Source organism: Manis javanica, chromosome 10, assembly GCF_040802235.1.
Source record: "Manis javanica isolate MJ-LG chromosome 10, MJ_LKY, whole genome shotgun sequence".
Classification (NCBI taxonomy): Eukaryota; Metazoa; Chordata; class Mammalia; order Pholidota; family Manidae; genus Manis; species Manis javanica.
The window spans coordinates 96435139-96461533 of record NC_133165.1 but is presented as its reverse complement, the minus strand read 5'-3'; the positions used below and the strand labels follow the sequence as shown (position 1 = coordinate 96461533).

Genomic DNA, 26395 nt, shown 5'->3' with positions numbered 1-26395 from the left:
ACAATATCATGTCATCTGCAAATAGGGATAGTTTAACTTCTTCCTTGCCAATCTGGATGCCTTTTATTTCTTTGTATTGTCTGATTGCCATGGCTAGGACCTCCAGTACTACGTTGAATAAAAGTGGGGAGAGTGGGCATCTTGTCTTGTTCCCAATCTTAAAGGAAAAGCTTTCAGGTTCTTGCTGTTAAGTATAATGTTGGCTGTGGCTTTGTCATATATGGCCTTTATTATGTTGAGGTACTTGCGCTCTATACCAATTTTGTTGAGAGTTTTTATCATGAATAGATGTTGAATTTTGTTTATGACAATTTGAAAATACATTTTATTAAGTTTACTTTATTGTAAAAGCACAGTATATGGTACATACACAAAATATGTATTAATTGACTGTTTGTTATTGATAAGGCTTCCAGTCAATAGTGGCTATTAAGTTTTTCAAGAGTCATAAGTTACACCTGGGTTTTCAACTGCATGGGGGTGGACGTCCCTAACTCCATTTTGTTCAGGAGTCAACTGTATTTATATAATTTCCTCAGAAGTCATTAGAAAAATCAACTAGCTTAATTTAACTAGAACTTTGTAATTCTAAATATTTGCAGAATATTACCTTAAGTATCTAGAACGGATTAACAAAATTACATAGGTGGTGCTGGCTATAAAGCTATTTTCTGTTGGCTTCAGATTCACATGTCTAAGCTTATTTGTAGTGTAGAAGCTTGGATACTACAAACTGTATTTCTCTTTTGCTAGCTTGTTTCCCATTCATTCTGCCAATAGAAAGTGTCAGTGGGAGGCAGGAAAGCAAGAGGAGGGACAAGGGATTTGCTCCTGTTTACTACTACTTTCTGTCATATCTCCACAGAAACAGAACTTAACCCTGACAGGAACAGGAATGGCTCCAATTTGTAGTTTTTCTCTGCTCTAGGACTGTGCTCATCACATCTCTGAGATGCCATCAGCTGGCCGTTGCCTCCCTCTCAGAGGTCTGGATCCCAGCTTTGCAGGGGCCTTCTCTCAAGTTCTCAATTCTTTTTTTTTTTTGAAGAGGGCTTTCATAGAGTTTCTTCAAGCCTCTGAGTTTTAATAATTCCAACCACTTCCCTGTATTTCCCTCAGCTGTGGGGGTCGGAGCTGCTTTCTGCAGTTACTATCTTTGTGACAATTTGTGTCCTCTTTTTTGCCTTTCCTCTTCTCCAGTTCCTGATTAACAACTTATATTAAATTCTCTTTGTTAAAATTACTGATATAGTTTCTGTCTTTTGACTAAATCTTGGTTTGTACACTGGTCAAAATAATAGGCCTTTGCAAACTAAAGTCCTGAAGATTATATTAGGCCATTCTTCATTCAGGAGCTATTGAGCTTCTGCAGTGTGCTAGGCCTCTTTTTGTTCTCTATATCTTCTGTCATATGTCCTCATCTGTGGTCCCAAAGCTGCTTGAGAGTGTGTCATTATCACACTTCATTGTCATTACTTTTCTGTATTTCTTACCTTGAAGCCACTGATAGTGTGTTATGTCTCTCTGTCCTTAGTTTATAACAGGATTTGTATATACTAGATACTTTGCTGTGTATATACCAGAGTATTTTAATTAGTGAATGTGCTTGTAGATAATAGTTGTAAAGGTCAGAAGTCATGATAAAATTATTTGATGAAGGGAAGGATCTTATTTTGATTATTTTTGGCATCTGTAGTTCCTCAGATAGTGAAATGTTTAAACTGAATGTTAATATGGCATCAGAGATCATGTAATACCCCTGTAAAAGTCACATACCTGAAGCATAATTGGGTCTTTCTGGTTCAGTTAGTGAGATTGAATATGCCTCATTCTAACCACTATGTATTTACCGACTCTTGTATGGTTTGTTCCAGGGAAGAATCCAAATCAATCCATCATGATACCTCTCAGGTTATCAGGCCTCTGCCTGTCATGTCTCACTTTTAATTAAGCCTTCAAGTTTCCGCTTTCCTTCCGACCTCATTGTACTCAGAATGAACCATATTTCTTCAGTATACTTTCATCATTAGTACTTACATGTGCTGTATGTGGCCCCACAGTGTTTCTAAATCTTCTAGTTAATGTTGATTCCATTATACTTTTCTTTCCAGTGTTTAGTGGGGTCACTATGGACCGCATATGTCCTGGTTCCCAACCCTTTCCTCTGTCATGATAGACTGCATGGGCACCCATGTCATTCCTATGATACTACTGTTTAGTGCAGACTGCCTCCTCTGTGGTTTAATTAAACAATATAAATCTATACTGTTTTCCAAAAATGAGAGTTTTGGGGACTTCTTTCTGTTGTTACTTATTTCCTTTGTAGTAGAGGATTTGTTGATCAACTATGGGTAATTTGAATATCTTACTTTACAATACTAGGACTTTAGGGAAAGAAGTATTTCCTTGAAATTTCTTTATACTTGTTGAGGGGTATAAATTATTATTATTTTTTATCTCAGAATTTTAATAGGGATTTATTGTACATTTGACCTTTATTTGCTGTTGGGTGTTTATGTTGTCAAATCTTGTAAGAAGCAATCATGTTCGTTATTTCTTTCCAATCTTGAATTTTTGATACATCCTAGTATCTTAACATTTCATTCACCATTTGTCTCCAAATTCTAAAACTCTCATTTTGTGAATGTGGTAGGAATTTTTGCCCACTTAAAATTAGCAGGGTCATGTGGCTTGATTTAGCCAGGGAAGGGTGGGTAAAAGTAATGTGTGGTACTCATAGAATCTTTAAGAGTTGGTATTTGTTTTGTCATATTCTTTATCCCTTCTTTTGGTGGCTGCAACTTTAGCCTTGGTCCTGAAGACTTCAGCAGAGCCCCAGTCGTCTCTCAATGGATGTATAACATGAAAGAATTAAACCTTAGTTATTTTTAGCCACCAAGATTTGTTGGTGTTTGTTACTGTAGCATAAGTTAATCCTGCCTTTTATAGTTGTTAATCAATAGGACTTTTTGTAGCAACAACACTATGAACAAACACGTGTCAGATAAAAACAGCTGCCCTCCCATGGTATGTATGTTTTTTGAGTTTCAACCTAAGTGGTTGTGAAAATCAGTATAAGTTATGAAGAGAATCTGCTGGGATGATTTGTTAGGTGCCTTATTTATAGGAAAAATAGTGTAGTGACAAGTATTCAACAATGTCAATGAGCCAGGAAAAAAAGGGAGGCCCTGAACAGAATGGTACATCTTTCAAAAGAGACCAAATTTCATACCTGGTAACATTAAATATAGGCCATTTGTTTTATCTGTTCATAATCAGTTTTGGAAATGCATCTAAGTGTCTAGCCTGAGGTTATGATACTTGCGACTTAGTGGCAGGACTGGGAGGAAGAAATCAGCCCTTTGAATCTAGCCCTGTATCCTTTTTCTTATTAAAATATTTCACTCATTCTCTTAAAATTTTTAATTCACTGTTTATCTTTAATTATGCCTCTCTTTATTCCTAATGGTTCCCCCCAAACTTAATTAACATTTTCCCACCAATTTGCACAGAATTGTGTTAATCATTCTTAGATCATGACCCACTACCCTTACTAGTCTGTGCATGATATGCTTATCCAGCATGTATGTATTTATACATCAATAAAATAGTATATGTGAATCTAGTTTCTTAAACAGTATCAGTAACTTACGTCTTCCTATGTGTTCTTGCCTCTTCCTAAGTAGTAGCTGTCCTAGACTTTATTTCATATAGTTTTATCATATGTATATTTATGTAAATGTAAACAATATGTTTTATTTGTTTCTTTTGTGCTTATAAAAAGAATATACTAAATGTAGTCTTCTGGACCTGCTTTTTTGGTTAAATATCATGTTAGTAATATTCATTCTTGTTGAATCTGGTTGTAGTCATTCATTTTTACCACTGTATAATCTTCGATTCTGCAAATTTACACATTTTCCTATCCATAGACATGTGGGTTTTCAGTGTTATGCTATTACAGACATGTTGCTATGAGCATATTTCTGGGTAAACATGTGTTAACTTTCCCTTGGCTTTGTATCCAGAATAGGAATGGAAGGATCATAAGGTATGCGATGTTTAACTTTCCAAGATGGCATCTAATTAATTTCTACCATTGTTATAATTGTTCATTTGTGTTATTTTTTTCTTGACCAGGGATGTCATAGATTTGTCTTTTTTATTAACTTTTTAAAGAACCAGGGAGACTCCTAATAAAGCTTGTTGTAGTGATTTAGATAATTTTTTGTTTTATGGCCTAGCAAAGGAGATAGAAGGGGATGGGATTGAGAAATGTGTAGGATATGAAAGCAACAAGATCTGTCTTGATGATCCAATTGGATATGCCAGTTGAGGGGAGTGAAAGAGTAAAGAATGACTTCTGAGTTTCTGGCCTGTAATATGAATCAGAGGTGCAAATGTAGTTATTTTTTTCTGACCTTGCAATTAAAAAGTGTCCATGTCAGTTTTTTCCTTCACTACTTCCTGTGCCATTATTTTCTGATATTTAAAAAGCATATTTACCTTGTGATAGTTGATGGGATACTGGTTTTTTTCTGTACTTATGCTTGGGAAACATTTTATATAAATTATTTTATCTTCTTCAAGAATTTGAAGCTATTGTCCTAATATTGTCACTGGTTCATTCGTCACCAAATAAGCTGGATTACTCTCAGACCAGGCACTACACAAAGCTGCAAGCATGCACTGCTTCCTTTATTGTTTAATAGTGTTAGTTTTTCAAGGGACTAAGTAATTTGAAGCCCAGAATAATCAATAGTCCACTGTAACCTCTCTGTCGTTGTTCTTTGAGAAATACAGTAGTTACATGCAGACCCATGATTAGGAACCCTCAACCCTTAACTGAGACACAGAATGATAATTTGAGTTGCCTTCTTTGTTTTTGAATTACAGTGGAGGAATTTTAATTTTTTTAGAATGGTAATGTTTCATTAGCTACCAGAGGTGATGATTGATTTAGCGGAGCAACTATTTTAAAAACAGTTTTTTGTATCTTTCAGTGAACTCTTGCTTTTACAATTTAATTTAAAGCTTTTTTTTAAATCACAGAGAATTTGGTAAAATCTAGCTGGAGTAAATAATTAAAAGAAATTTGATCCATTTATAAATAAATAGATAAAAACTAATGAAGTCTTCTCTTTTTGGACACCATTTTTATTTCCAAAGCTTTGCTGCTTTTTCAGTGGGTCTTTCCTTTTTGTATATAACCATTTGTTTATCAAAATGAGGCACTACCTCAAGTGATTACAATTGCTCTCTTGGTTCTGCTCTGAGTAAGACCATTATTATCAAAAACATCAGATGACATTTCTAGTAGATGACTTTCTGAATTCACTGAAACTGAGCAGCTGTTTCAAACAAACGCCCTCTCTGTGAGAATTTATCATCTGTAAATCAATTGATTATTATTCAGGATGAAAGTATCTATGTTTTGAGTGATTTTTTAAATCAGATTTTAATCATATTTTGGGTTTTAACTTATTGTTCAATGGACATGTATGAAAAAATACATGTTTAATGAAAATATTTAATATAACTTTTAACAGAAAAAGCATTATCTTCTAAAAATACCAATGAATGCATCAACATGCAACATTAATAAGCCTGTTAGAGGCTTCTTGGTGACTGTTTTAGGTTTTGTCTAAACTGTTACTGAGTCCAGGATTAATGAGTAGGCATGTCATTTCATGCCTGTCAGGGTTCCAACATAGTGAACTTAATTTCTTGATCTTTACAACCTTAATAAAGTCAGCCAGTCTGATTAAACTTTATTTAAGTTGTCATATTGGTGAAATAATTTTTATGAAAAGTGCAATTTGAGTATTCTCTGTTGAGTGAATCATTTTCCTGCTGTAATAATTATAAGTAAATGTAATGTATTAACCAGGAGTCATACTTACTTCCGATACTACCACTTCATCATTCTGGAATAATAGAACCACCTCCCCAAGGCTAAGTTTCTTATGGGCACAGTTCATATCTTACTTCTCATTCTGCCTGCAATGCCTCATATGCCTGAGATATTGTAGGGCCTCTTTCCAACATTTGTTCAATGAATGAATTAAACTTTTTTAACATAAAGGGGAAAACCTGAGCAGAGCCATCAGAATGGGACAGTGATCCAAAACTTTGTCAGTCAATAAATAGAAAGACCTCAGGTCATAAAAGATTAATTGCTTTCATTCATTCATTCATTCATTCAAAGGTATTTATGGGTAACTGTTGAGTGCCAGGTGTTGTACTAAACACAACAGTGAACAAAATGTTAAGTCCCTGCTCTCAAGGAGATTAAATACTAGTGGGGGAATCAGCAATAAACCAATATTTAGCATGTCAGGCAATAAGACTTTGGAGGAAATTAAAACAGGTAAGGGGTGTAGAGTGTAAATTGGGTGTGAGGTTGTCACTGTTTTATACAGGGTGACCAGGGAAGTGATGTTTGAGTGGAACTCAGAAGGAAGTAAGCCATCAACAAGGTGGGAGAAGTGCATTCTGGGCAGAAGAAGAGCAAATGCAAAGGCAGAATCAGCAGAGAGATTATACTGCTATAGTAGAGTAGGTAGGAGCTCAGTGGTAGCAGATAAGGTTAAAAAGGAAAGAGGAAGGCAGGTCGAGTAGGGCCTACTAAGCCACTTAAGGACTTTGAGTTTAACTATTGGGTAGAGTGCCAATTGTTAGAGGATTTTGAAGAGGAAAGATGATGTTACTTCTGATTTAGTATGTTTGCTCTGGCTGCTGTATAGAAAATACACTGTGGGTAGTGGGTCAGAGAGGAGAAAAAGTGGTAGGGTGGGAGCAATGCTCTAAATATTATATTCTGGGTGAAGAGATAATGGAGCTTGGATTAGATTTTAGTAGTTCAGGTGGTAAGAAGTGGTCAGATTCTGTCTATATTTTGAAGGAGAAGCATACAGGTTTTGGTGATACATTGATTGTGAGGTGTGAAAAAGGGAAGACAACCAGAGCAGATGATAGATTAGAGTTACCATTTACTGAGATAGTAAAGACTGCAAGAGGCAGTGAATATCCCTCCTTGATACTGTTATTTTCTCCTTGATATCTGTCCCTGATACTAGGCTTTATTCTATAGCTACAAGAGGAAAGAGTTGTTTCCTAATTCTCTGCAACTTTGGTTCTATGGAAAGAAAACTGAATTGGGATCCTTAAGGTGGTGTTTTAAGACCTGACTCTTACTTTCAGAGACTTGGCCAAATCACATCACTTTTAATCCTCTTCAGGTTCTTTTTCCTTAACTGTACAATGAATTGGTTGACCCACATTGTCTCTAACATTCCCTTCGTTTGGAACAATTTATGTCTCTATCCATTCTTTTTGGAACTGCTTTGATGACTTCTCCTTTATCCACTTACTAATTGTACGCAATGCTCATGTTTCTTTCTGGCCTTCGGTTATCTTCACACTACCCTTAATGCAGCTCCAATACTTGGAAAGGATTCTTTTGAAAGTGCAGATTTGCTTGTGAAAGAGGCTGCCCAGGATTTTAATCTGTTTTCCCAGTGTCCCTGCACCCCTTGAACATTTGTTAAAAGATGGGCTAGAAAAGTTTTCCCTTCCTGTAGCAGCTTCACTCCTCCTTTCACCATGACCCCAGCCGTGTGTTCATGCCTGGAAAAGGTTTGTTCCTGCTAGAATTTAGTTATTTATGTTTCTCTGTATCTCAGCAATTTGAGTTTAGAAATCCATAATTCTATGATATCTCTGGCTTGTTCTTATTGTTGAGATGAGAGCAACAATAGTCTTTTGTGAGTTTCTACATCCGATCCATAAGCAGTAGTCCTAATATTAACTCTGTTGTGTTTAAAGTAATTGGTATAGGTTGACTGTTACATTGAAATTTCTTAGCCAGTTCTAATAAAATTTTGCTAAAATGAGGTATTGGCCATATAAATATGCCTTGGCTTGATGAAAAACTGATGTAAATGTGTGCTGACACAGTAGTTCAAGTTTTTTAGTTTTTACTGTAGTAGAATACGCAGATCATAAAGTTTATCATTTTAAACATTTTTAAGAATACAATTTAATGACATTAAATACATTGAGAATGTGTAACCATCAAACTCTATACCCATTAGTCAGTTACTCCTTATTGTCCCCTACCTCCTACACCCTAGTGAAGTCTCTATTCTACTTTCTGTCTATGAATTTGCCTATTACTGTGCTACTTATCTCTAGAATTTCTGTTTGGTATCCCTTTCAGCATATTTAGGACAGCTGATTTAACATGTTTAACTACTAATTACAAATTCTGGGCATCTTCAGGAATGATTTCTGTCAAATGTTTTTTTTTTCTTGTGGATGGGCCACATTTTCTTGTTTCTGTGCTTTGTAATTTTTTGTTGAGACCTGAACATTGTATTATAATGTGGTAACTGCAAACCAGATTCTCCCACTCCACAGGTATTTCTTGGTGGTTAAGGGCTGCTGCCATCTATTTGTGACTTGCCTGAACTGTTTTTGCAAATGTGTATTCCTGGTTGTGTGCGGTCACTGAAGTTTCTATTCCATTATCTTTGCAGTCAGCTAGTGACCTGGTGAAGATTTGCTTTTACTCTATCTAGCTTAACAGCCAAAAAACCATTGTTGTTTCTCTAAATTGTCCAATAGATGTCAGTGCAGGAACCCTCTGCAGCCCTAAGGGTCTTAAGGAAGGCAAGTGCATTTGCCCTAGTCTCTCCAGAAACTGCCAGACTAATTAAAATGTAAAAGCCCCAATTTTTTGATGCAAAGGTTTCCCATGGTCTTCTCTGGCAACTGCTGTAAGAATGCAGGTTGCTGTTTCCATTGCTGGGACAGGACTGAGGAATGGGCAATGTTAGCAAGTTTGCACATGTGGTTCTCCTATCATGATCAGTAGCCTTTCCCTTCACCAAGGCCCCCTACTTTTATAAGTGTCCAGTCAGGTTCCAAAGTTCCAAGGTAGTTTCTGGTTTTTTTTTCTTGTTTACTGGTTGTATTTGGTGGCCGGACCAACCCTAGTAGCTTCCAATATGATGTTTTGCAAATCCTTGGTAGGTTTATTTTTTCTGGTTTGTGAGTTTGATTGTTCATACTATCAAAGGAAAGGAGACATCCTCAGATTTGAAAACATAAATAATTGAGATAATTAAGTGTTTGTGGGATAAAAACCTAAGTATGATAAAATTTGATTTCAGTGCTGTTTTGTACAATAACTGTGTTTTATGCAAATAAGAGACTTGTGTCTAGTGAAAAAACAAGTTTTAGATGTTTTTCCTTGGTATAGTTCTTACGTTCCTAGAGAGTGTTAGGTGTTTGTCATGATTTAATTATTGTGGAAAAAAATAATAAGAAGTTTGCTTACAGGCCACTTAATTAGTTCACCTCATTTACAACAGGTTTTATTGAAAGTCATAGTCACTACAGAAAATGTTATAAAGAAATAAAGCATTTAGATCGTGAAGTCATTTCATTCTACTTGGTATTTCAGAAAGATTGACAACAGCAGGGTTAAGTGGAAAAGTATGTCTCCATTTCATTCTTAGATTTTAATCCAAACTTTAAAATACTCAATTTGTTCTATATGTAAAGTTTGCTGCTTTACCTGAAGATAAGCATTTAGGCATTTTAAAAACACTCTAGCTTTTTCTACAACTTTTCTACAGTTTCTACAATTTCATTAACAAGAAATTGTTTAAACAATTTTAAAGCCATGAGCAGGGAATTGCCACTCTAGTTAAGTCAGTAGTAGAGAAGTTTGAATAATGAGATAAATTTGTGTTCAAAGAATTTCCTATTGGAAGTGCCAAAAAGACCACAATATGACACCATTTCTCCAGGTATATACTCTTTGTAGAAGGTCTAGTTTGGGAGTGTTTCTAGCTGTTGTCTTTTCTAAAAAGGGGTATGTACGTGTGTGTTTCCCAGTCTCATGGTAATACAGAATTCGGTATTCTGTAAGTAAATGGAGTAGTTACCTTTTCAGAATTAAAAGAAAAAACAAAAATTTTTCTTAATTGCACACAGCAGACAGTTCCAGATCAAGCATAGCCCCAGGAGATAAAGTAAGATAACACCTTACAGGTTTGTTTTAAGCACTTGTAGTTAGGAACTGATGTTGAACATTTTTGGCTGTCCTTATATATATATACAGGCATACCTCATTTTATTGCACTTTGCTTTATTATGCTTTTCAGATATTGTTTTTTTTTTTAATAAATTGAAGATTTGTGGCAACTGCATTGAGCAAGTTTTATTGGCACCATTTTTCCAACAGCATTTGATAACTTCATTGTCACATTTTGGTAATTGCAATATTTCAAGGTTTTTCATTATTATATTTGTTATGATCTGTGATTAGTGGTTAAGACTTGCTGAAGACTCAGGTGATGCTAGCACTTTTTAGCGATAAAGTATTTTTTAAGTACTTTGCTTTTTCAGACATAATGATTTTGCACACTTGATAAACTACAGTATCATGTAACAACTTTTATTATGTCCTGGGAAATCAAAAAATTCCTTTGACTCTCTTTATTGTGATATTTGCTTTATTGTGGTCTGAAACTGAATGTGCAATGTCTCTGAGGTATGCCTGTATGGAGAGTTATATGCTGTCATTTTGAGCATCATTTATTTCTAATATTTTACATTTATTTTACTTTGATCTAGTTTTTCATTTATTTTAATCATGTACATTTTAAAATTTGAAATAGTTTTGACAAAAAGTTAGAGATCTTTTTGACATCTAGAAAAGTATAGAAGTTATTTTGTATTATACACATATTTGCATACATACATATGTATATACTTTAATGGGGTATATGTGTGTGTATATGTATATATAAATATGGAGTATATATGTATATATGTGATAAGTGCTGTGAGGAAAAAAACCTAAGATAAAGGAAAACCCACGAAAGGGCCCTCTGACAGTAACATTTATTCTGCAATTTGAGTATTCATAAGTTTGCTATTAATGAAATCTTAAATATTAAAGTCTTAAATATTAAAACAGTTGTGGAGTTTCTGATTAGGGCTTATTTCAAATGATTGTGTGTTGACTTTTAAGGTGAAAATAGCTTTTTTAGTGGTATTAATTAAATATAAAACTAAAAATTCAGGCATTTACCATAAATCACGCTGTTAACATTGTTAACCTGTCTTAATATTCATGAAAACAATAGTATAGAGATCCTAACAATAACAAATAAAAGTTTTTACTAAACTGGATAAAATATTTTAACTAAATTTGAGGATTTTGATTTTAGGAAGTCAGTACTTTAACACGGATTTATTACAATAAAGTAGATTAATTAACCTTAAAGCCAATATAAGTGGTACATTTTACTTCCTAAAAAGTATTTTCATTGTGGCATTATATGTGTTTTTGTCCTCAGCTCATGAGGAAGAGTTCATATGCATAATTCTACTTAAAGATAATTAGAAATGTCAAAGAATATATTTGATTTGGGAATTTTTTTCCAAAATAATGATTTAGACTGTGACAGTGAAATTCTTTAACATCTGTTTACTGATCATTGTGACTTCATTAAAACTTAACCATTGTGAATTAATTAAAGTTTATACCATTGAGAATAAAAATAGAATCTATTTGAAGATGTGGTTTTATTTGAAATATTTTTAGTAAGATTTAGCTTTATAATGAAATGTCTTTTTCTCTCGCTAATATGAATTAGAAATGTCTTATTCCCCCAAAAAAATACATAAAGGTGAAGACACAGCCCAGAATCTTCACTCTTGATGGAAAATAACTACAGTGCATTCTATTCTGAGTTACAAAACATAGAGTGTCTCCTAGTATATTGTTCAAACACATTTTATGAAGAAAAGGTTAAAGCTTATGATTTCTTTTTTTAATTTGTACCCATCTAAAGCACCAAGATCTACTTGATGCTCTATACCAGCATTTCCAATAGAAATATAAATGCAAACCCCATACTTAATTTAAAAATATTTTGTAGGCATATTTAAAATGAAATTAATTTTAGCAATACATTGTGCTTAACCGAATATGTCTAGAATTTTTTTATGTTATTCATATACAACTAATGAGTTATTTTTAAGGTCTTTTAAAATCTAGATTGTATTTTACATTCATAGTACATGGCAGTTTGGACTGACTTTTTCAGGTGGTCAGAATAGGATGTTCTTGTCCTATGTGAATTAATAATTTAATGTTTCTGTTATGGTTTGTTATTTTATCCCTATTTGTCATCTAAAACAAGAGGCAGGTACCATGGGCAGCTAACTTTCAAAAATGGTGTGCAATATGCTGAAGTGGTCATGTCTATATATAGTTCAATAGACACTGGTGACCATGCGACTATGTGTGAGAAAATTGGAGTCAAAAACTTGATAATTGTGAGTTACCAGCTCTTAGGAGTTTTTGTTTGGGTATACAGATTTCTTGAAGGAGTTTGTGTGTTGGAGGTTCCCAAGACCACCATGAGGCTTGATGACTTGCTATATGGAAACAAAAATCAGAGAAAAGCTGTTAAACTCATGGTTATGATTTATTAAAGTGAAAAGATAACATGTTAAAATCAGCAAAGGGGAAAGGAGAAATCAGGTGCAAGTTTTAATTTATCCTCTCCTAGTGAAGTTGCATGGATAGTGCTTTTTTCTTGTGGATACTTTGCATGACCACAGTCAGTTACATAGGCATAGAAGTATCCACATGACTGTCTGACTATTTAGTCTCCAGTTTCCCTTATTGCTTCTCTCCCCAGAGGTCAGACTGATACAATGTGGCCTCAAGTCCCAGGCATACAAAAAACAGACATTTACCATATTTCGCATTATTAAAATAAATTATGTGGTGTGGCTCAAGATCTCAGATATACAAAGAGACTTACCAGACAGGATATTCCAAGGTTATTTCCCAGGAGCCTGTCACAGGCAAATCCTTTTTTTGGATTGTGTAGTTTGTGTTCCCCAAACTTGTAAAGTTTACCCTTTATGGTGTAGGATGATTCTGGACCCTTACTTACCATGGGGTAGTGTCTCTAGTATAAATTCTTACAGAGACAAACAGGTAAATGAAATAGGCAATAGTTCAATTCACCCTAAATATCTAATACGTTTTAAACAATTAGATGGATTACTTACTGTCAAGGTATAGATGTTAAAAGGCTAACTATGAGAAGTAAAGAGTGTAGCATTTAGGACAGTCCTACCAAGTTACAGGTTTCTTAGTTGCAATCAACTCTTAGTTTACTGACTGCCTCCTGTAAATTAACTGTGCTTATAAAATACATCTATTATCTCTTCTCATCCATATCTAAACCTCCATTCCTATCTGTGATGAAGCAACTTGTAACAGACTAGTCTCCTGCTTGAAAAGCTAGGGAAAAACAGTTTGAACGCATTGTAGAGCTTCGGAGTCAGTCAAGATTTGAGAAGTCAAGATTCAGGAGAGAAGGGCAATAGACAGACTCATGCTGGTTTCCCTCTTCAGGCATTTTTCCAACTCTTAAACTGTTTTGGATATGAAGATGGAAACTGAGCAATGTATAAAAGATAAGCAACTGAGAAGTTGAGTGAAGGTTTCAATATTTTTTGTTTTTGTTTTGGCCTTAGGTTTGCAGTAGGAATCTTTTGAAGGCCATACCATAACAGTGGGAACAAACCAGAGGTAGGCCAGGCTTTAGTGTCTGAGACTCAGTCTCAAGCCATCTCAGTCCCTGACTGGATTGAGGTGATCTGCTCCTACTGTGACTGCTTGCTAGAAAAAAAATTAAATCCTCTCTGAAAGTAGATGACATCATCCAAAGCCTCTACATTTTTTCCGTACATATTTTCATGCAGTCATTCACATACAATATGTAGCTTATAATACGACCAACAAAAAAAAATCAACAATAGAAACAGGTTATGCAGGTTATCCATAGATTATGCAGACTCTGGAGTTAGAGACAAGTTTTCAAATACTATAGTGTATTCATGAAAATAGATGGCAAGGTGGAGAACTACACTAGAGAACTAGAATCTATAGGATAGAGTCAAATAGAAATTCTAGAACTGAGAAATATAGCAACTAAAATTAAGAACAAAACAGATGGGTTTAATAGCAGATTACATATAACTGAAAAGAGGATTAGTTAGCTGGAAGATAAATTAGTAAAAAGTACTCAGCACCATAGATTTGTCTTTTTGGTGTTATGCTCAATATAGGCTATGGGATAGGAGCTTTAAAATATTTCACTGAAGTTTATTTCTTGTTTTAGAGTTTATGGGTGAAAAGAGTCCTTATTTCAGTGTAGTTAAAACTTTTGCTATTTTAATATATGGTTTTATGTTTTTGTTGCAGTAGGTTTGTTTTTTAAAATAAGTATGTAAAATGGAGTTGGTAAAATGTAATATTATTATCATTTATAAACTTTTACTTGATACCCTCCCCCTGGCCTTTGAACAAACAAAATTTATTCATAATTGATTCCTTTTGCACACTCAGCTTCTTAGAATGGAGCCTTAGAATGAGGAAATAATATTGAGAGCTGTATGGTAAATATGTATTTAAACCTAGGGGACTTATTAGGCCCTTACTCTTAATTGGGCTAATGATTATAATATGCTTGGTAATCTGATAAAGTAGCTCACCACAAGTAAGAAATAGGATATTAGAAAGAAGTCACAGGTAAATTATTGAGAAGTTGGTTTTGGCAGCAAATACATGGCTTGATCATATCTAGGATTCCACTATGAAATTATACCATTGGTGCATGTAGCACTAAGAAAAAAGAAAGTTGCCAGTTATATTTTGACACCCATTGTGAGCTACATCCTAATTTCAGAGATGTTAAAATGTGGGGGGCAAAGGTAAAGGGTAATCTTAGTTTTAAATCTTAGTTCTACTATTTATTGTTTATTTCATTTTGGGTCAGGGAACTTTTTGAACCTGTTTGCTAACTTGTGAAAATGGGATAGTGTAGTTTACTCTTTAGAATTAGGAAGACTAAATGAATTAAATAGGAAAGTATCTAGTGTGAGCTAGGAATTTGGTACCTGTTAATTTGGTGTTCATTTCTTCCTTCTAAAACTTGGCATTATTGTGATAATAGGAAGAGACTCCTGATAGCTGATGAAGGGAAAAAACAAAACCCAATATATTGGCTAAGAACTTCAAAGGAAAATTGCTATTGGAGCTATTTAATGAAGTGTTAAGCATCAGTCTTTATTTTCTCTGCACCCCTGCTCCCCATTCACCTCTAAACCCTAGTTATATCTAAAGATATCACAGACTGCTTCCAGTTAGTTGATTGATATTTATAATGATTGGAACCTACACATCAAAATAGTGTTGATATTTTCACTGTATTCATTTTTAAAAAGCACATTTTAGGAGAATTTCCAACACTTCTAATTTTAGTTACGATGCTTAAAACCTCAAATTTTAGTTTTGTACAATCCCTGCTCTTCTACATAATAGCATTAGAGTGAATAGATCTTTTTAAGGAAGGGGTTGAATTTTGTGATGTTTGCCTGAAGTGGGAGTTCCTTATTATATTCTTGTTTTGAAGATTTCCAGTAAACCCAAAATTACAATTTTCTTGAGCTGTACAATATTAATAGCTTTAATTTTCTGTTCATTCTTTTCTATTCTTTCAGGATTTTTCAAGTCACATTCAACTGATAGGATGAAAAAATTTAAGAGAAGACTATCCCTCACGCTTCGAGGAAGCCAGACTATTGATGAATCATTGTCTGAATTGGCTGAACAAATGACTATTGAAGAAAATAGCAGCAAGGATAATGGTAAATATTTGGTGGGGGAGGGGAGAAAAGATGCTTCCCCTTTTTAATTACCTTATAAATTAAAGGTAAATTTACTTTCCTGGTATAGTGCCTAGTAACTTCCTTCTGCTTATTTCTCTGTCTTATTCCCTAGTTCTTAGGAACCAAAACTATGAAACTTGCTTGCATACTTAATGGAGTGTCCCACTCTTACTCCAACAATATTAGTCTACCTTGTCTCTAATGCAAGTGAATTGTCCTATCCCATTTATCTATTTTTTTCACTGGTTTTTAAATAAGAATACTTGTATAACATCCTTGTTGTTAAGTGACTATTTTTAAAATAACATTTAAATATTTTTGTTACTCTTAAAACCTAAATTAATACAGCTTAAAAATACTAGTAAATTTGGTTTGAATTCAAGATGGCGACATGAGAGGTGAGACGGAGAACTCCTCCCAAAACCACAAATAGCATGAAAATATAGTTAATTAATACAACTAACCCTAAAACAGCAACAGGAAAGAAGGCTAACCAGACTGCATACAGACCTCAAGAACAGAGCAGACCTCACCAAACAGGGTAATGTACAAAATCCCTGATCTGGCAGGACCCAAGCCCTCCCCCAACCCCAGTTCACTGGCGGGAGGAAGAGCAATGGAGCGGAGAGGGGGTGGAAGCCTGGAACTGCTGAACACCTAGCCCTGGAGGTCTTCTTTGTGAGCAGAAACCTACATTGTGTGGTGCTCTGGAGGTTGGGGAGTGCTTGAGAGACTGAGATTCTGGCTGTTTGTGGAGGACGGGATCCACATCCAGCCAGTCTGTGACAGAGGAAAAGCAGGTGGTCTGAGAGGCTTCCTAGCAGTGAGAGAGCTGCTGAAGGGGTGGGGTTTGCATGGAGCTTGCTGCATCGGGGAAGGAAGAGCTGGGCAAGGTTGTCTGGTTCCCAGCAGGTTGGGAACTTTGAGGGGCTTCAGGCGCTCTATTCCCCCTGGCTGGCTGATCAGCTATGAGGCCCCCACTGTGACACACAGCCTGCCGAGCCTGCCTCCTGGCCCAATGGCACCTGCTCACAAACCTGCAGTCACTGAGCTGGCGTCAGTGTCTACAGTGTCTACAACAGCTAGAGACGCAAAGCACAGAGTCTTACACCTGTGTACTCAGCCCACTGGCTCTGATACTGGAGACAGGCACTGCAGACGGGAATCAGGAAACAGCTCTTTCCTCCCCCAGACACCAGCTCTGCTTCCCTACGATCCCAACCTTACTCTAGGGGCTGACCAGCTACAGAGACTGGAGCTTCTGGGCAACAGAGGGCCCCACATAGAAACATGAAACGTCAAAAGAACCTGGTTCAGATGAAAATCTCACAAACCCCTGAAAAAAGGGCCCAATGAAACTGAACTCACCAATCTTCCTGAAAGAGAGTTCAAAATAAAAGTCATAAACATGCTTATGGAGGTACAGAAAAATATTCAAGAACTCAAGAATGAATTTAAGATGGAGATTCAGTCATTAAGAAATTCCATATCTGAAATGAACCATACAATGGAGGGACTGAAAAGTAGATTAGATGTAGTAGAAGAGAAAGTAAATGAAATAAAAATTAGAGAAGAGGAATACAAAGAAGCTGAGGCACAGACAGAAAAAAAGAATCTCTAAGAATGACAGAATATTGAGAGAACTGTGTGACCAATCCAAACGGAACAATATTCGCATTATAGGGGTACCAAAAGAAGAAGAGAGAGAAAAAGGCATAGAAAGTGCCATTGAGGAGGTAATTGCTGAAAATGTTCCCAATCTAGGGAAGGAGATAGTCTCTCAGGCCACGGAGGTGCACAGATCTCCCAAAACAAGGTATCCAAGAATACAACATCAAGACATATAATAATTAAAATGGCAAAGATCAAGGATAAAGACAGACTTTTAAAAGCAGCTAGAGAGAGAAAAAAGATCACATACAAAGGAGAACCCATCAGGCACTCATCAGATTTCTCAACAGAAACTTTACAGGCCAGAAGGGAGTGGCATGATATATTTAATGCAATGAAGCAGAAGAGCCTTGAACCAAGAATACTCTACCTGGCAAGGTTATCATTTAAATTTGAAGGGGGAGATTAAACAGTTTCCTGATAAGCAACAGCTGAGAGAATTTACCTCCCTCAAACCACCTTTACAGTGTATTTTGGAGGGACTCCTATAGATGGAAGTATTCCTAAGGCTAAATAGATGTCAGCCAAAGGATAGACAAAGAGTACAGAACATGATTCATAACAACATACGAAGAATGGAGGAGGAAGAAAAAGGAGAAGAGAAAAAAAAGAACCTGGAGGTTGTGTTTGTTATAACATAGGAAGTGAGTTAAATTAGACTATTAGATAGTAAGGGAATTACCCTTGATCCTTCGGTAACCACGAATCTAAAGCCTGCAACAGCAATAAGTACATACCTATTGATAATCACCCTAAATGTAAATGGTCTGAATGCACCAATCAAAAGACATAGAGTCACTGAATGAATAAAAAAAAGACCCATCTATATGCTGCCTACAAGAGACTCACTTCAAACCCAAAGACATAACAAGAGACTACAAGTAAAGGGATGGAGAAAGATATTTCATACAACTAAAAGGGAGAAAAAAGCAGGAGTTGCAGTACTTGTATCAGACAAAATAGACTTCAAAACAAAGAAAGTCACAAGAGACAAAGAAGGACATTATATAATGATAAAAGGGTCAGTCCAACAAGGGGATATAACTATTATAAATATCTATGCACCCAACACTGGATCACCTACATATGTAAAACAAATACTAACAGAATTAAAGAGGGAAATAGAATGCAATGCATTCATTTTAGGAGACTTCAACACAACACTCACTCCAAAGGACAGATCAACCAGACAGAAAATAAGTAAAGAGAGCCACTGAACAACGTATTAGAACAGATGGACCTAACGGACATCTACAGAACACTCTATCCAAAAGCAACATGATACACATTCTTCTCAAGTGCACATGGAACATTTTCAAGAATAGATTATATACTAGGCCACAATACGAGCCTCGGTAAATTAAAAAAGATTGAAATTATACCAACCCGTTTCTCAGACCACAAAGGTATGAAACTAGAAATAAATTACGCAAAGAAAATGAAAAATCCCACAAACACATGGAAGCTTCACAACGTGCTCCTAAATAACCAATGAATCAATGACCAAATAAAAACAGAGATCAAGCAATATATGGGGACAAATGACAACAATAATTCAACACCACAAAAATCTGTGGGATGCAGCAAAGGCCTTGCTATGAGGGAGATATATTGCAATACAGGCATACCTAAGGAAAGAAGAACAATCCCAAATGAACAGTCTAAACTCACAATTAATGAAACTAGAAAAGGAAGAACAAATGAGGCCTAAAGTCAGCAGAAGGAGGTACATAATAAAGATTGCAGCAGAAATAAATAAAATTGAGAAGAGTAAAACAAGAGAAAGAATCAATGAAAGCAGGAGCTGGTTCTTCAAGAAAATACACAAAATAGATAAACCCCTAGCCAGACTTATCAAGAAAAAAAGAGTCTACACACATAAACAGAATCAGAAATGAGAAAGGAAAAATAACTACGGAGAACACAGAAATACAAAGAATTATGAGAGAATACTATGAAAAATTATATGCTAACAAACTGGATAACATAGAAGAAATGGAAAACTTTGTAGAAAAATACAACCTTCCAAAGCTGACCCAGGAAGAAACAGAAAATCTGAATAGACCAATAACCAGAAAGGAAATTGAATTGGAAATCAAAAAACTACCTAAGAACAAAATTCCTGGGCCAGATGGTTTCACTGCTGAATTTTATCAAACATTTAGTGAAGACCTAATAGCCATCCTCCTTAAATTTTTCCAGAAAGTAGAAGAGGAGGGAATACTCCCACACTCATTCTATGAGGCCAACATCACTCTAATACCAAAACCAGGCAAAGACACCACAAAAAATGAAAATTACAGACCAATATTTCTGATGAACATAGATGCAAAAATAATCAACAAAATATTAGCAAACCAAATTCAAAAATACATCAAAAAATCATCCATCATGATCAAGTGGGATTCATCCCAGGGATGCAAGGGTGGTACAACATTCGAAAATCCATCAACATCATCCACCACATCAACAAAAAGAAGGACAAAAACTACATGATCATCTACATAGATGCTGAAAAAGCATTTGACAAAATTCAACATCAATTCACAATAAAAACTCTCCACAAAATGGGTATAGAGGGCAAGTACCTCAACATAATAAAGGCCATATATGACAAAGCCACAGCCAACATTATACTTAACAGCAAGAATCTGAAAGCTTTTCCCTTAAGATCGGGAACAAGATAAGGATGCCCAGTCTCCCCACTTTTATTCAACACAGTTTGGAGGTTGTAGCCATGGCAATCAGACAATAAAAGGCATCCCAATTGGCAAGGAAGAAGTTAAACTATCCCTATTTGCAGATGACATGATATTGTACATAAAAAAACCCTCAAGAATCCACACCAAAACTACTAGATCTAATATCTGAATTCAGCAAAGTTGCAGGATACAAAATTAATACACAGAAATGTGTTGCATTCCTATACACTAATGATGAACTAGCAGAAAGAGAAATCAGGAAAACAATTCCATGGACAATTGCATCAAAAAGAATACAATACCTAGGAATAAACCTAACCAAGGAAGTGAAAGACCTATACTCTGAAAATTATAAGACACTCATGAGAGAAATTAAAGAAGAAAACAGTAAATGGAAACACCTCCCATGCTAATTGATAGGAAGAATTAATATTGTCAGAATGGCCATCCTGCCTAAAGCAATCTACAGATTCAATGCAATCCCTATGAAAGTACCAACAGCATTTTCAATACTAGAGCAAATAGTTCTAAAATTCATATGGAACCTCAAAAGACCCCAACTATCCACAGCAATCCTGAGAAGGAAGAATAAAGGAGGGAGAATTGCATTCCCTGATTTCAAGCTCTACTACAGAGCCACAGTAATCAAAACAATTTGGTACTGGCACAAGAACAGACCCATAGACCAATGGAACAGACTAGAGAGGCCAGATATAAACCCAACCATATATGGTCAATTAATATATGATAAAGGAGCCATGGACATACAATGGCGAAATGACAGCCTCTTGAACAGTTGGTGTTGGCAAAACTGGACAGCTACATGTAAGAGAATGAAACTGGATTATTGTCTAATCCCTTTAAATGGATCAAAGAAGTGAATGTAAGTCATGAAACCATAAAACTCTTAGAAAAAACATAGACAAAAATCTCTTGGACATAAACATGAGCAACTTCTTCATGAATGTATCTCCCCACGCAAGGGAAACAAAAGTAAAAATGAGCAAGTGGGACTGTATCAAACTAAAATGTTTCTGTACAGCAAAGGACACCATCAGAAAAAAAAGACATTCTACTGTATGGGAGAATATATTCATAAATGACATATCTGATAAGGGGTTGACATTCAAATTATATTAGAAGCTCACACACCTCAACAAACAAAAAACAAGTAAGCCAGTTAAAAAATGGGCAGAGGAGCTGAACAGATACTTCTCCAAAGAAGAAATTCTGATGGCCAACAGGCACATGAAAAGATGCTCCACATCGCTAATCATCAGAGAAATGCAAATTAAAACCACAATGAGGTATCACCTCACACCAGTAAGGATCACCACCATCCAAAAGACAAACAACAACAAATGTTGATGAGGATGTGGAGAAAGGGGAACCCTCCTACACTGCTGGTGGGAATGTAAATTAGTTCAACCATTATGGAAAGCAGTATGGAGCTTCCTCAAAAAACTCAAAATAGAAATACCATTTGACGCAGGAATTCCACTCCTAGGAATTTACCCTAAGAATGCAGGAGCCCAGTTTGTAAAAGACATATGCACCCCTATATTTATCACAACACTGTTTACAATAGTCCAGAAATGGATGCAACCTAAGTGTCCATCAGTAGATGAATGGATAAAGAAGATGTGGTACATATACACAATGGAATATTACTCTGCCATAAGAAGAAAACAAATCCTACCATTTGCAACAACATGGATGGAGCTAGAGGGTTTTATGCTCAGTGAAATAAGCCAGGCGAAGAAAGACAAGTATCAAATGATTTCACTCATCTGTGAAGTATAACAACAAAGAAAAAACTGAAGGAACAAAACAGCAGAACCCAAGAATGGACTAACAGTTACCAAAGGGAAAGGCCCTGTGGAGGATGGATGGGAAGGGTGTGATAAGGGGGAAAAAGGGGCATTGCGATTAGCACACATAATGTACCAGGGGTTGGGGGATACGGGAAAGGCAGTATAACACAGAGAAGACAAGTCATGATTCTATAGCATCTTACTACACTGATGGACCGTGACTGTAATGGGGTATGTGGTGGGGACTTGATAAGAGAGGTAGTCTAGTAACCATAATGTTGTTCAAGTAATTGTACATTAACAACACCAAAATAAAAATAATAATAAAATAAAATAAAATTCTAGTAAGTTTGTGATTTTGTTTGAGACTTTAATCATAGTTTTCCAACAACTATATATGCATATCGACTATTCATATAGATGAAAATGTTCATCACACAAGTGAATCTTGCTACTATGTTTATCACAGAATCTATCCATTGTAATTGAGAGCACTTACGTAGTAGGTAGGCATATGTTTCACACATTTGACAGTTCTTTTTACAATGTAAAGTATTAGTATACAGATGTTGATATAAAATTAAAAGAGCTTGTTAAATTGAATGGACTAAAATACAAGATCCCGATGATATTTATAGAGCAAGGCTACATATTCAAAACTGGAATAGCACTGGGGATGTTTTAATAATAAGCAGCAAGAAACTTACAGGAATGCTGCTGGTGTGTCATGGTGTGCAGATTCTCTGGCAAGCCTTCCTTACTTGTGCCTGAAATTCTGTTAGAGATTTGTGCCAGTAGATAAAAGCATGAATACCTCTACCCCCTCCAGCTGAATGCAACTGTATTTGTTATGAGAGAGGAAAAAGGTATAATGGAAAGTGCTCTGAACTTAAAATCAACAGTTAAAAGTCAAGGATTAGAGTGTGGGATACACTGACACACTTACACACTTATTAGTTGTGTGACTCTGGGTAAACAGTTTATCCTACCCAAGCTTCAGTTTATGTCTTTTCCTCAGAATGTTATTATTTTTTCAAGATTACCTGCCTCATTATAATATAGGAGAGGAGACATAGATGAATTTGCTAGAAAACTTAAACTAATAGTTTGGATATAATTTACTTATATGAAGGAGGTAAACATTTTGCATTTAGGTCAAATCTTAAAGATAATTTGTAATGTCTTACTCCTCTTCGCAGGAGCAAAATCTGAATTCTCTCTCAATCTCCCTTTGAATTCTTGGTATTAATTAAGCCCCACATTTGTTCTTAAGATTAAAGAGTCTTGCCAGCTATTTGCAAATTATGTTGAGGAGTAAAATAAGTATAGTATACATCTTGAGGAATGGTTTCTAGGACACTTTCTTAACAGGTATTTGACTACAAGTCCAGCTTCTTTAAAATAAAAGTGTGAATCAAAGAAAATGTACATACTTTTTGGAAAGCTGAATAATATTTTAGATTAATTGCATATTTTCTGGAGTATTTTGGTATTAACTGTCTTCAAACATGCTTAATCTGTAGTGAGTGGTGAAATGTTGAAAATTTTTTTCAATGAGTACATATTATTTATTAGAGCTTTCATTTATTATAATAGTAACTTTAACAGGTAGTAAGGAAGAGAAAAAAGGAACTCAACTGAGTTTCCTTTTAACCCAAGTCACTGAAATTATAAAAATGTTATAATAGAGATTAATTCCTTGTGGGCTGCAGAGATTGTTGGTAGCCTAAGCTATGTCGGAGTCACCATCTGCTATTGCTCATACCCTGCGTGTACAGCCCATGGATTTCACCAGCGCCTTTGACAAAGATTGTATGCCTTTCTGGCATTGATCTCTAGAACTTTTTCATCATCCCAAACTGAAACTGTACCCGGTAAACAATAACTCCCCATTCTTCTTTCCCCTCAACCCCTGGTAAACACTATTCTGCTTTCTGTCTCTGTCAATTTACCTGTTCCAGTTACCTCACATAAATGGAGTAATTCAATATTTGTCCTTTTGTGTCTGACTTATTTCACTTAGCATGTCTTAAAGGTTTTCATTACTTCTTAAGACACAGAGTGTTATTATCTTATTGAACTGTCTAGTTAATTGCTGTCATGATCTTGAAATGTTAGGATATTTTATGATTCTGTCATGGGCCCCATTCTCTTCTCTATACATTCTCCTTGGGTGACCACATGTAGACCTAGGATCTCGCTATGTATGTGCTGACTACTCCTAAGTCTTTATCTCTAGTCAGGACATTTGTTTGGATCTCTCGACTCATATCCAGATGTCCACTTGGCTTCTCCACATGGATGTCCAACAGGAATCTCAAACTTAATATGACCAAATCAGAATTCTTCATTTCCTCCCCCCTAGATCTGCTTCTTCTCCAATTTCCTTCACATAACCTAAACCATTTAAAGCTAAAAATTCAGGATTTATCCTTGATTCTTCTTTCTCTGTTACTTTTCTCTCCTACCTTTTTCCCCTCACCTGCTATCCTAGCCTCCTGTTATTTACTACATAAATAACTTTCAAAAACCCACTATTAATGATAATAATTTATACACTTGATAATGTGATTTCAGTTATTGTCCTTTCACATAACATATGCCCTACATTTTTAATAGTTGGCTCTTCTGGAGATTAAGACATTTTCTTTGGATAGATGTTTTCAGTATTAGGTCATTCACTAAAATCTGGGTGGGAGAGTATGTGTAAAAGTATTTTGTAGGCATGTCTGCTGGCCCTTTGGTTCAGCCTTTCTAGTTATCCTAAATTTTACTGCTTCTCTCCATCCTAGTTCATGCCACCATCATTTGTTGCTTAGGGTACTGTAATCATCTCTTCCTTCTGTTACCTTTTTTTGATTTGTTACCTTTATTTGCTACCAGTAGCAAATAGTCATGTTAAAATATATTTTTAAACAATTACAGATTCAAAGTAAGTTGCAAAGATAGTACAGAGAGGTCTCACGTACCCTTCTCTCAATTTCCCCTTTGATTATGTCTTCCGTAACTATAAATAAAATCAAACCCAGGAAATTAACATTGGAATAAAGTGTGAGGCCAGTTCTGTGTTATTTTATCATATGTATAGATTCATGTGACCACCAGTGCAGTCAGAGTAAAGAGCTATGGCGTCACCACAGAGCCCTCTCATGCTACCCTTTATCATCATCCCCACCTCTTTACCTCCCATTATCCCTGACTTCTCAAAGTGATATTTTTAAAGCATGAATCAGACCATATTACAACTTACTTCAAAGCTATCACAACTGATTCCAATCTGAGAATGAAATTCAGACTTTTATGGTTATGTACAAATCTGCTGATCTCCCTGACTTTACTTAGTAATGCCATGGCCCTCACAGTTATGTGCGATAGCTACAAATGACTTCTGTTCCTCTGACACTGTGGTTCTCAGAGTTTGTTGCCTGGACCAGCAACCTAAGCATCACCCAGGAATTTGTTAGAGATGCAAATGTTCCCATTCTGCACCAGAGCTATTTAAAGTTTGAGGACCACTCCTCTAACAAGTCAAACTGTGCCATGTGTCAGCTTTTGCAGTAGCTTTTCCCTCTGTCTGGCATATCTTCTAACCTACCACTTAGCTATCTTCCCATGGCTGGCTCTTCCCTTCATTTATATCTCTGTTAAAAATACCTTTACAGAGAGAACTTCCTTTCATATCCAGTGTAAAATAGCAACTCATTTTCTATCACATCTGTCTATTTAATGTTTTGCATATTACCCATTATCTACTATTTTTATTATTCATTAGTTTCTTATCTGTTTTCCCTTCCTATAGATTTTATAATCTCAAAAGAGTATTACATTGTTTGTTTTGTTCACCCCTTGACACCCAGGGCCTGGAATAGTGCTTATCAAATGGTAGGCACACAATAAATATCCCCTGAATAATTGAATGTTTTTATGATCTCCATCTTTTTTTAGCTGTATTCCCAATGACTATAAAACTCTATTCCTGAGGATGATTTTAAAGAGCAACTAAAACAAATGTTGTCTCTAGGCATAATACATATTATGACTCCAGATATATGAAATATTATAACCCAGAAAGAAAAATTTTCATATATATTCTAGCCTGTATCCCACAGTATTTGTAACTAAAATATGGATTTATATCAGATACCCCTCCCCCATTCATTATTAAATCATTGATTATTTTACCAAGCTTAAATTAAGATCTGCTAAAATCCTCGACACCCAGCTACTGCCAACGAATGTACGGCCATGGGACCCTTTGGACAGACGTTCTCCTTTACTGGTTAGGTGCTTTCCTTATTTCTAGTCTGGTGTTCTGCCAAAGATTACATGACTAGGCCTTGTGTGAGCCTTGAGGACCCTTTCACCCCATCCTCCCTCTCCTTCCCTTTTAGGCAGCCATTATCAGTAGAGGTACACGTCAAGTGACCTTAACTT

At 35.6% G+C, this 26395-nt stretch overlaps 1 protein-coding gene across 6 annotated transcripts in view; it reads left to right on the top strand.

Annotated features, from left to right (window-relative positions):
• CDK17 (cyclin dependent kinase 17) overlaps nucleotides 1-26395 on the top strand; it is a 120250-nt gene that overhangs the window by 29500 nt on the left and 64355 nt on the right. For 5 of the 6 annotated variants that reach the window (XR_012121529.1, XM_073213661.1, XM_017652369.3 and 2 more), the window contains exon 2: nucleotides 15607-15753. Coding sequence is in view for 5 of the 6 variants with exons in the window: in XM_073213661.1 (XP_073069762.1) it covers nucleotides 15636-15753 (118 nt within the window). In the remaining variant the exon portion in view is untranslated. Of the gene's footprint in view, nucleotides 1-13578; nucleotides 13634-15606; nucleotides 15754-26395 lie in introns of all 6 variants that reach the window. The other variant, XM_073213658.1, reaches the window with a different exon arrangement.